Source organism: Podarcis cretensis (assembly GCF_951804945.1).
Source record: "Podarcis cretensis genome assembly, chromosome: 5".
Classification (NCBI taxonomy): Eukaryota; Metazoa; Chordata; class Lepidosauria; order Squamata; family Lacertidae; genus Podarcis; species Podarcis cretensis.
The window spans coordinates 8,113,141-8,125,166 of record NC_137174.1 but is presented as its reverse complement, the minus strand read 5'-3'; the positions used below and the strand labels follow the sequence as shown (position 1 = coordinate 8,125,166).

At 43.3% G+C, this 12,026-nt stretch overlaps 1 protein-coding gene across 2 annotated transcripts in view; it reads right to left on the bottom strand.

The window, feature by feature from the left end:
* CRACR2A (calcium release activated channel regulator 2A) overlaps positions 1 to 12,026 on the bottom strand; it is a 54,157-nt gene that overhangs the window by 19,527 nt on the left and 22,604 nt on the right. For both annotated transcript variants that reach the window (XM_079975195.1, XM_079975194.1), the window contains 4 exons: positions 9,803 to 9,968; positions 7,785 to 7,931; positions 5,635 to 5,725; positions 2,807 to 2,902 (listed from right to left, as the gene is read on the bottom strand). In XM_079975195.1, the coding sequence (XP_079831321.1) occupies positions 2,807 to 2,902; positions 5,635 to 5,725; positions 7,785 to 7,931; positions 9,803 to 9,968 (500 nt within the window). The remainder of the gene's footprint in view (positions 1 to 2,806; positions 2,903 to 5,634; positions 5,726 to 7,784; positions 7,932 to 9,802; positions 9,969 to 12,026) is intronic.

Here is a 12,026-nt window from a genome sequence, read left to right as displayed (position 1 = left end):
GGCGACGCGGGGACCCTTAAAAATCACAGGCGCGGAAGCCTGTGAGCGTGGTGACTCGGCGGGCACCATTTGCGCCCCCCCAATCTGCGAAGGAGCCTTTTTAAAGGCTCCGGAACGGGGACGGGGTGCGGCGCAGTGCTGAGAGTAGACTGCTTCTTCTGCGGAGTGAAGCTGCAAGCCATTATCGGAGAGCGCTGACTTTTTTCTTTGAACAATTGGACTCTAAAGCAACAACCCGTGAGTAGTACGGAAATTGGAATTTTAAAGGAAATTTTGATGAATTAGGAACGAGTGGGGAAGGTTTAAAAAGGAAGTCCGCCCCCCCTCTTTGTAAATAATTTAAAGCAAAGGACCTGCTAACTAAGGTCGAGAGAATCCTTTCTTTCTTTTTTGTAAAAGATTTTAACTTCACAGCTTGATATTACAAGAAATCTTACTGGAGGATAAAGAACTAATTTTGGGAGCTGAAGTGTCACCCCCCCCCCGGACCCGGGAGAGTTCCGTGAGAGAGCCTGTTGATGAAGTACTGAAGAGTTTGACAGCTGTCAAGTTAGCTGTCAAGAAGGGAAAAGAGAACTTTGTTTCTGTTTCTGCTGGTTATATTTGTTACAATTTGTTGAAAATAAGGAAGGGCTGATACAAACTAACTTGATTTTTGGATTTGAGCTGAAAGGAGCATTAAGGAACCAAAATCCCCCTAGAGGGAGTTAAGGGACATTACAAGAATGGCTGGAGGAGGGAAAATCCAGGCTGAATTGGACAGAGCATTTGTTCTCTTGGGAAAGTTACAAGGCCAAATTGATGTTTTGGCTATAAACGTCACAACTCTGGACTTAACAGTAAATAACATGGTTGAATCTGATAAGGATTTGAAACAGGAAGCCTATACAATTGGGCAAATAGAGAAACCTGAGAGCTTTGAAAATATGGAGAAGGAAACATATGTTGCCCCTGAAGAAAAGGAAGGAGGAGCTGTAATTTTGCAGATGTTAAAGGAGAGCTGTAACTTGAGGCCTGACATGATGGCAACAAAGCAAAATAAAAACTTGATGTGGAAAGTCTGGCCAGAATTGGAGAGTGGAAAATTGAGAGATCTCCTTATGTGGAGATCTGAAGACCGAAGGATTATAAATTTGATTAAGGTGGAAGCTGGAGCTTTGGGGACATTTGGACTTGAAAGGAGTATGAAACAAGATTTGGAATACCCCATAGGCTTCATTTTTAAGTATGGAGGTCTGGCTGGAAGAAATATGGATCCTGTTGGGCCGGAGCCTCTCCGAGATTTGGGGTTTAACATTAAGGACTATCAAAAAGACCAGCAGAGAGGAACTGAGAGAGATTTAAGAGCCCCGGATGTGAGATCTCCAGGCTAATACTAAATTGAGACTGATGGACACTTGCTGGGTACTGAAACCGGGAAGGGGGTGGGTGGAGTTTGGGAATCCAAAGGGTATACAATTATAATTTGTTCTGTTTTTATATTGTTTTGCTATTGGTATGAAAATTGGGAAAGTCGTGGAAGGGAAGTTTGGTCGACATTAGGAAAAATGTTTAAGAATGAGTACTGATGTATAAGTATTGATGTTTAAGTTTGGATAAGTTAAAACTGGTCTCTAAAATGGTCTAAACTAAATGAAGATAAGGTTTGCAAAAATAAATTAAGGAAATGGAAGAAAGAGAAAAAGTAAAATAATAATATGTTAAAATAAATTATTAAGTAAAGTTGAGAAATAAGTAATAAGGATTTGCTGAGCTAATAATTTAAACTGGAATACAAGAAGGGGAGGTGTGAGGAGGTCTGAGAAACAAGTTAAAGGAAAATAAGCAATTGAAATTTTATGTGTTTTTAATTGTTTTTAAGTTTTGTATTTTTGTATTTCTGTCATTTTTTTGTCTATTTTTGTTTTTGTTTTGTTACTGAAAATCCTAATAAATATTCATTAAAAAACAACAACAAATGTATTTTAAAAGTCAGTCAAGTTCATTTTTTAATTGAATGGATTGGGAACAGCAACCGTAGTGCTATTAAATTTGTTTATGTGTGTGTATGCAAATTATGATGGAAATCCAACATGGTCACACTTGACTTCATAAGAGGAAACTTTGCGCAAATGAAGTGATTGGAAAAGAAAGGAACAGCAAAGCCAAGGGAGTCAAATCTCTCCAAAATGCGAGGGAGCTGTTTAAAAACACAGTATTAAAAGTTCAGCTGAAATGTATAATGCATGTCAGGAAAGCAACCCAGAGACAAAAAGATGCTAGTGTGCTTAACAACTAAAGTCAATGAAGCTATTAGAGGCAAGAAAACTTCATTTAGGAAATGGAAGTCTTGTTCAGACAAGAACAAAAAGAAACAAAGTTTTGTGTTAGATGGCAGCCCCTTTCATTCTGACTTTCCTTTGTCACAATCAGCGCTGTTTCTGTTCGACTGCAGTTCAGTTTCTGCTGAATGCTAAGTTATTCATCTTGCTGTCAGCTATTTAACATAGTTTACGCAAGTTATGCTACTTATTTACATAACTTATATTCATGTCAGGTTAAAGAAAAAATCAAAACATTTCAAAAAGAAACCATTGGATACGTATCAGGAATGCACTCTTTCAAAGATAGTTGCAAACAGATGAAGACAGAACAGCACAAAGCAGCCTCTTGATGATTTAGGATGTGAGAGCTGCTTTACCAAGAAAGCAAAAAACAAAATGGTGTCCTGCTGTAATAAATATAATTACAATTCTCCCACTCACATGTCAAGTTTTGCCAAGCAAGCAAACAAACAAATTTTTCTCTGTATCTGCATCTCACTTACTCTTTTCTGTTTCTGAGCCAGTTGTTCCAGTTCCTGCTCTTTTGCTGTAAGCTTATGCTCCAGATCCTGACTTCGGGACTGAAACCTTTCTGTGTCCTGTAAAATTAGAAGAAATTACCGTAAGAGCACCAGGGTATGAAAGATGGAGGGCACAAGGAGAAGGGGACAACAGAGGACTAGATGGTTGGACAGTGTTCTCGAAGCTACCAGCATGAGTTTGACCAAACTGCGGGAGGCAGTGGAAGACAGGAGTGCCTGGCGTGCTCTCTGGTCCATGGGGTCACGAAGAGTCGGACATGACTAAACGACTAAACAACAACAACAAAAAAGGCATGTGATCATGTTCCCAGTATTCCATGTGTATATTATAACCACTTTTTGCCCATTTAATAATGCATTCTTTGTTGAAATTTGAAATGCAAGAACACATTAAACGGTTATAAATTTTTGCAATAACATATTCGTCCTCTGTACACAGTTGGTTTCGAAATATCATTTTTCGTTCTATACCAAAGGTCTCTTTATCCAACTTAAATCTCTCTGTTAATTGTAAATGAGAAAAAACAATTGAAGGCCATAAACTGCTATTAACTGTTTCCTTGTTTTAATTTTACAGTCTCTTTGACTCCGCTCTAATAACTCTTGATAAGTTAACCATTTCTCTTTGCCTGTCTCCTCTTTTCTAGGAAATGGTTCTTGTGTTGAAATCCATAAGGGTATCTTTGCACATAACCTATACTTATTTCTAAAGGGACGTGGGTGGCGCTGTGGGTTAAACCTCAGTGCCTAGGACTTGCCGATCGCATGGTCGGCGGTTCAAATCCCCGCGGCGGGGTGAGCTCCTGTCTTTCGGTCCCAGCTCCTGCCCACCTAGCAGTTCGAAAGCACCCCCAAGTGCAAGTAGATAAATAGGGACCGCTTTCTAGCAGGAAAGTAAACGGCGTTTCCCTGTGCTGCGCTGGTGCTGGCTCGCCAGAGCAGCTTCGTCACGCTGACCACGTGACCCAGAAGTGTCTCCGGACAGCGCTGGCCCCCGGCCTCCTAAGCGAGATGGGTGCGCAACCCCAGAGTCGGTCACGACTGGCCCGTACGGGCAGGGGTACCTTTACCTTTACCTTTTATACTTATTTCTAGTCCAAATTCTTAATATGGTACATCTAACAAAATGATTTTTCAAGGCCACATTAACTTTGACTTTATCATATCACAAGCATATCGTACAAGAATATGAGCAAGGGATGTGTGCATTAAATATCAGCTTACTTCACTTTGCATGGTTTTTTTGTTGTCTCTTCTCCCTACTTGAGATAAATCAATTAAATCAGTGTCTCATATCTATCCTCTTTGTGCAAATGAACTTGTGTCTTCACTCTCCTTATTTTTTTTAACATATTTTTTATTAAAGATTTCTTGGTTTACAAAAGTACGAACCATGTCTCTTTTTTCAAGTTACATTTTCTACAGATCAGTTGCATTTGCTGAGACATTTAGTGTTACATTAGGAAGAAAGGGGGGAAGAGGTGGAGGGGGCCGCGGTGAGTGGGGGTGGGGTGGGTTGGCGCTGTTTCTATTTTACTTAATGTATGTGTGGAATTTTGTGTCAGCGTCGCTTGTGCGGGTTCTCTTTACTATTTGCTTGTGTTCCTTTGGTGGTGAGAGAGGTTGGGGTTGGACTAGGGTGTGGTTGTTTGTTTGTGACTGGCTGTGGTGAACTTTGTTTGCATGTGTGAGTGGGTGGGGTGAGGTAGGGTGGGTGTTTTTGAGTCAGGTCAGCCATATTGATTTGTATACTGTTGGTGGATTCTTGTCGTTGTCTTGTTGGGCTGTGTATTTGATAAAGGGGAGCCATACCGGGGTGAAGGTGTCTTCTTCGATTTGTGCCAGTGTCAGTTTCAGTTTATTGGTTAATTTTTCTAGTAGGGCTGTTTCCCATACTATTTGGTACCATTGGCCCATGCTTACTCCTGACAGGTCTCTCCAGTGTCTGGCTATGGTGTTTCTGGCTGCTGAGAGTAGGTGGGTTATGAGCTCTTTGTGATGTGAGTGGGCATTATAATCTTGGAAGATGTTTAGTAGGGCCAGTTCTGGGGTGACTTCTAATACTTGCTTAGTTATTTTACATATTTCTCGTATGGTTGTTGTACAGAATAACTGGATTTTAGGGCACTCCCACTACATGTGGAGGTTGTTACGATATGGATGCAATGCAGCTGCAAAGTGCTAGCTTGAAAAGTAAACATGATGGGAATGTTGGGACTGCCCGTGGGAATCAGAGGGACAGTCAATTCACAGTGCGAAGCACCGGAATTAGCTCAGAGTGTAATATGAGCTCTTCCGTTTGTTCCTGTCCAGGAAGTGTTAGTCACTAGACTGCTGGAGTTTGAAGAGAGCAGTCACGTTTTTTGTAATGCTGCAAAGACAGAAATAAAGGCATGGAAATACGTTTCTGTCTATCTCTTTCCCCTGCTGGGGGGGGCAGGAAAGAGGGGTGTGTTCTTCTCATGCTGAGAAGGATCGCCTATTGCGACCTAGCCTGGATCTTGCTGGGGAATGCAGCCAGGGAGGTCAACAGGGAATCATGCCGGGTGCCTGGGAGAGTTGCCAATTTCTCCTGATATGGGCTTGATTTCCGACAGAGGTATGTGCTTGTGCAGGTACACCCTCTCCAGCATTTTGGTGAGGTTCCTGGGTGTATTAGCGCTAGTTTCCTTGGTGTTAGGTACCACCTGTAAGTGAGTTTCAGAGTGAGTTCTTTCATTTTCGTTGATTATTACATTACAGCAGCTGAGAAGAAATCCATGATAAAATGCTGCGAATAAGGAACTTGCCTTCAAAAGGAATTTTTCTTTCTCATTTTTGATCTGCTGTTCCATTTCCTCATAGAGATGCTGGATTTCCTCATCATAGGCGGCAATCTTCCTAGACAGAAAGAGAAAAGTACATCAGGTGAAATTCTTGCTGCAGTAGTGGCATTTAGATTCATATATAAGGAGCCAATCCCACATTTTTACTTCTGAGTACTTGTGTGTGTGTGTTTCAGTGGGAGGAGGAAGATTTTTCTGAATAAAAGTTGTGTTGTGCTAAATTCTGTCCCTCGTGCAATTATTTCTTCATTCCGTTTTTTATCTTTATTCAGCTCTTCAGCCAAAAAAGGCTTACAAATCATGAAAATAGGGTAGGTTACCCACCAGCCAGAGTTACCTTGTTTTTCAGAGCTGTGAGAACCTCATTTTCTCCTCTCTTCCTTTTCATTTTATTGTAAAACTATGTGCAAAGCCGAGAGTCAGAGCAGCCATCACAAATGTGCTGCCTGTGAGACTTTGTTGAGAGTGCTGTAACTTTGGTACCCCATAAATTATTGCAAGTTGTTGATCACCAATTACAATTGGTGGTTTGTGACAAAGAAAAAGAAAAACCTTTTAAGTGCACTTGTTAGTAATGCCCCCCCGACCCTTTCCTCCTAAAAGGTTTAAAGTTGTGAAAACCAGGTCCTTTGGGCTACCAGAACTCTGTTCTCCCAGAGCCGAAACAGAAGTCTGAGGACAGGAAGATACATGGATGGAGAAGCAAGGTGTTTTAGTAAATATTTCCCCCCCGACTTTGACCTCTTAACTCAGACGGAGCAATTTTTGAGAACCATTTCAGTAATTGAGAGGGGCGAGTGGGCAGGGAGAAATAGGTTATAGTGGTTTCCAGTGATGGATGGTTGCCAAGAAAATCACCAGCAGTAGCAGCTCTTCCTTCATTCTCTGTTAAACTTAGTTTTGCAGCGGGAACAGCCCAGCAGGTAAAGTTAAAGGTAAAGGACCCCTGGACGGTTAAGTCCAGTTAAAGGAGACTATGGGGTTGTGGCACTCATCTCGGTTTCAGGACCAGGGAGCCGGTATTTGTCCACAGACAGCTTTTTAGGTCATGTGGCCAGCAGGACTAAACCACTTCTGGCGCAACAGAACATCATGATGGAAACCAGAGCACATGGAAATGCAGTATACCTTCCCGCCGGAGCAGTACCTATTAATCTACTTGCACTTTTTTACGTGCTTTCGAACTACTAGGTTGGCAGGAGCTGGGACAGAGCAATGGGAGCTCACCCCATCGCGGGGATTCGAACCGCTGACCTTCTGATTGGCAAGCCCAAGAGGCTCAGTGGTTTAGACCACAGCACCACTTGCACTGTTAAACTTAGTTTTGCAGTGGAAACAGCCCAGCATATCTAAGAGATGGATGGGAGGGAAGTAGCTGCCTCTTGTGGCAGCAACAAAACTGTTTAAGAAAGAAAACAGAAAAGGCAGGTGCTTTTGTCACTGTTTTTCCAGGCAAAACACTGGAAACTGTTAGGATTTTCTCTCTCACACCCCCACACATAGTTTGGTCCACCTCCATCCCCAAATCTGTGATGACAAAGTGCTACACAGAACCTTAGTGCTGTTGTTGTTGTTGTTTAGTCGCTTAGTCGTGTCTGACTCTTGTTGAACCCCTGGACCAGAGCACGCCAGGCAGTTCTGTCTTCCACTGCCTCCCACAGTTTGGTCAAACTCATGCTGGTAGCTTCGAAGACACTATCCAACCATCTCGTTCTCTGTCGTCCCCTTCTCCTTGTGCCCCCCATCTTTCCCAACATCAGGGTCTTTTCCAGGGAGTCTCCTCTTCTCGTGAGCTGCCCAAAGTATTGGAGCCTCAGCTTCAGGATCTGTCCTTCCAGTCAGCACTCAGGGCTGATTTCCTTCAGAATGGAGAGGTTGGATCTTCTTGCAGTCCATGGGACTCTCAAGAGTCTCCTCCAGCACCATAGTGATTACTTACCTTAAGTAAGTACTTACCTTAGTGCTACTCAAAGCAAACTGCTACCCTGAGCAAGACAAAACCTATGGGTGCTTCTGCACCAGCTATTTACTTCCTATCTGCTCCCCCCCAGCATTTATCATATCATATCATATCATATCATATTATATCATATTATATCATAAAAAGCACTAACCTATTCAGGACACGCTCCAATTCACTCTTCTCATTATCAGCTTCTTGAAGCTGAGAGAAAACTTTTGTCAGGAACTCTTCAAAACTAGACAGTAAATGTGGCTCATCCTTCCTCAGGTGAGACCATAGCTGCTTTATGTCACTCTCGCTGGAGAAAGAAAGAAAAAGGAATCTGTGTTACTTGCGTGGTTCCTGTAGCAGCAAAAGTTGTAGCATTTGTGTATTGCAAAGCAAAAATCACATCACTATTGCAGTCATGAGGCCTATTATATGCTTACCGCCACAATGAAATTATAAAATCAGGACAATGTATCCTATCAATATGAAAGTTGGCAGGGATAATTGACCTTGTGAGAGGAATGATAGCTTGATAAAATTATAAAAGAAAGAATGGTCAAGGAATTATTATTATTATTATTATTATTATTATTATTATTATTATTCCCTGCCCATCTGGCTAAGTTTCCCCATGCTGAGTGGCTCACAGCACATATCAGAACATACTAAAACACCAGACATTAAAAAAACTTCCCGATGCTGGGCTGAGGTGAGTTTTTATGCTCATCCAAAACGTAACAGAAAAAAGGAGAAATTGAAGGTGAGATTTTGTCATATTTTAGCAGAGTCCTGTGGTGCCACCTGGTAGGTTTATCTGCTAGTCTCAGAATGACTAAGTGCAAAAATAGAAGATGGAAAAAGCTCATTGCGAGAAGAAAAGCTACAGGGAACCAGGCAGAGGGCCTTCTCGGTAGTGGTGCCCACCCTGTGGAACGCCCTTCCAGCATATGTCAAAGCGATAAACAACTACCTGACATTCAGAAGACATCTTAAGGCAGCCCTGTTCAGGGAAGTTTTTAACGTGTGATTTTACTGTATTTTTGGTTTCTATGGAAGCCACCCAGAGTGGCTGGGGAGGCCCAGCCAGATGGGCGGGGTATAAATAAATTATTATTATTATTATTATTATTATTATTATTATTATTATTATCATTTTCTCCTGCTCAGGAGGGTAGGACAGAAACAAATAGCTTGAAATTACAACCTGCTTTAAAGCAGAGATTGGATGCTGTTCTGTGGAGCTTTCAGCAACCAAAGGAAGGGACTTAAGCTGACTGTCTTTGCTTTGCTCTGTTCTTTATTACTTCATCCTATTAATAAAACCTGTTTCTTAAACAACTGGCCTGGTGTGTTTTGGGTCCCTATCTAAAAACAACCTCTGCCCCTTGGCTGAACAACGCCCCTGTAGCTTAAGTTCATTAGCTGCAGTCCTGCCCTCTGGGGAGGCTGAAGACAATTCGTTGTACTTGTCTTTGTGACAATAATTCGGGTGTTTGAAAACTGCCATCATGTCTCCCTCGCAGAGTTACCTACTCTATGCTAAACGTACTGGTTCTTCATGGACCTTATTTTGCATGACTTGGCCATCTTTGCTGTCCTCCTCTGAATCTGTTCCCATTTGCCTGAGGAGTGGCACTACCCATGGCTACACCAGACCTTCCCGCAACTGCGGCGGGCCTCGTGGCCTCCTCCCACTGTGTGACGTCACACATGCGCATCATATGCATGACATCACACACATGTGACAGCCCCCCAAAAGTCGGGCGGAACATGGCACTTATGGTTCACTTCTCTGCGTCCAAGCAGGCCAAAGGGGAATAGGAAGGCTCCAAAAAGACTGAACCTGTGAAATTAGCTCTGAATTAGCTGCTTAATGTACTGAAACGGAGAACTCTGTGAAACCTCAAGACAAAGAAATGTAGAGTTTAGGACTGCAGGGCTGCACAGAAGGTAAGCAACAGCACTGAGAGGAACCACAGCTTTCTTGTTTTCTGCTGCACTGAGAGATTTGGTGTCCAAATTGCCAAGTGGAAATCCTAAAGAATGTCGCTCTTTGTGTTGTGTCTTTTTCACAGTTATCTTGCAGGTGCAGATAGGTGATACTGCACATACGACCTGAGATGGTACAGCCCCCAAAGTACAGCGCCTTGTGATTCTTGGTTGTTTTTTGACAACACTTACTCTTCTAAGATATTGTTAGCGCCAAGCCTCTCCATAAGATTCGAGAACTGATATTCCTCTTCATTGCTTTCCATGCTGTTTTGTTTCCATTCAGACTGATACACATTTTCAGTTTCACATTCTTGTGTGTCGGAAACAGATGCCGTCCGACCCAACAAAAACTGACCTACAAATTAAAAAGAGTTCATTTATAGAGGGGGTTTTTCCTCTGGTGGCAGATGACAGAAACTATGACACCACAAGACTGGTGTAAAATAAATCAAATAAAGTTTTTATTACAAAAACAACAAAGCTTGTGGGTGTTTTCTCTTCAGGCAAAATTCAAACTGCAACTTTTCCTCCCTTTGTAGTCATGACCAGCTGTTCCTAATCTGCCCAGAGCTCACACCCAGAACTCACGGAAACAGTTCTTAAAGTTACAAACATCTTTACCGTTTCTTTGCAGAATGACTCCCAACATTCATCTGATAAAATGTTTGGCCCTCAGGATAATTCCAAGGATTGAAAATATTGATTTACAACAGCCTGGAAAATAAACTACGCAACTCTCAAAACTAGGTTCTACAAGGTAACGGTAAAGGTAAATGTAAAGGATCCCTGGACGGTTAAGTCCAGTCAAAGGTGACTATGGGGCTGCGGCGCTCATCTTGCTTTCGGGCCGAGGGAGCCAGTGTTTGTCCACAGACAGCTTTCCAGGTCATGTGGCCAGCATGACTAAACCACTTCTGGCACAACGGGACACCGTTACAGAAACCAGAGCACACAGAAACACCATTTTTCTTCCCAGCACAGCGTAACCAATTTATCTACTTGCACTTTGACGTGCTTTTGAACTGCTAGGTTGGCAGGAGCTGAGACAGAGCAATGGGAGCTCACTCCGTCGCAGAGATTCGAACCGCCAACCTACTTATCGGCAAGCCCAAGAGGCTCAGTGGTTTAGACCACAGCGCCACCCGTGTCCCAGATTCTACAAGAGGAATGTTGTAGGACTCCCATTGGTTCCCGGCAGCCTGGTGATGGATGGATGATGATGGAAGTTGTACTTCAACAGCATCTGCAGGGCCAGATTTCCATTGGGTAAAATCAATAGGGTAAAAATCAAATCAATGGGTAAAATCAAATCAATGGAATGCTTAAGATTCCACCTAAACATTAGGAAGAACTTCCTGACAGTAAGAGCTGTTTGACAGTGGAATTTGCTGCCAAGGAGTGTGGTGGAGTCTCCTTCTTTGGAGGTCTTTAAGCAAAGGCTTGACAACCATATGTCAGGAGTGCTCTGATGGTGTTTCCTGCTTGGCAGGGGGTTGGACTCGATGGCCCTTGTGGTCTCTTCCAACTCTAGGATTCTATGATTCTATGATTCAATTTCCATTGGGTAAAATCAATTGATGCTTTTGAATTATGGTGTTGGAGGAGACTCTTGAGAGTCCCATGGTCTGCAAGAAGATCAAACCTCTCCATTCTGAAGGAAATCAGCCCTGAGTGCTCACTGGAAGGACACATCCTGAAGCTGAGGCTCCAATACTTTGGCCACCTCATGAGAAGAGAAGACTCCCTGGAAAAGACCCTGATGTTGGGAAAGATGGAGGACACAAGGAGAAGGGGACGACAGAGGGTGAGATGGTTGGATGGTGTTCTCGAAGCTATGAACATGAGTTTGACCAAACTGCGGGAGGCAGTGGAAGACAGGAGTGCCTGGCGTGCTCTGGTCCAGGGGGTCACGAAGAGTCGGACACGACTAAACGACTAAACAACAACAATAAAATCGACAGCCGTTGGTGAGTATGGCAGAGCTGTGGAGCCACTTACCTGAAACTAGCATCACTGCAGCAGACCTGGACAGGGCAGGAGTGGAGCAGAGCAGCATTGAGGTCGGGGCGGAACTGGCCAAGTCAATCTGGAACTGGCAGGTGCACAGTCACAATATTGCAACTGCCCTGCCCCACCCTTGTCCCGTCCAGGTAAACTGCAGTGAGACCAGTGGCAGGGAGAGGAGCTCCACCCTTCCCCAAGCCACGACGGGGTAATCTAAACGAATGAATGGGTGTGCTCTGCGAGACCACCAAATTAGCTGTGTGGCTATTTAGATCAGTTAATAGGTTATTGGCCCTGTTATAGCTGAAAGAGTGTCTCCACCGCCATCATTCAGCCCGGACTCTGAGGTCCAGCTCCAAGGGCCTTCTGGTGGTTCCCTCACTGCAAGAAGCAAGGTTACTTAGTGGCG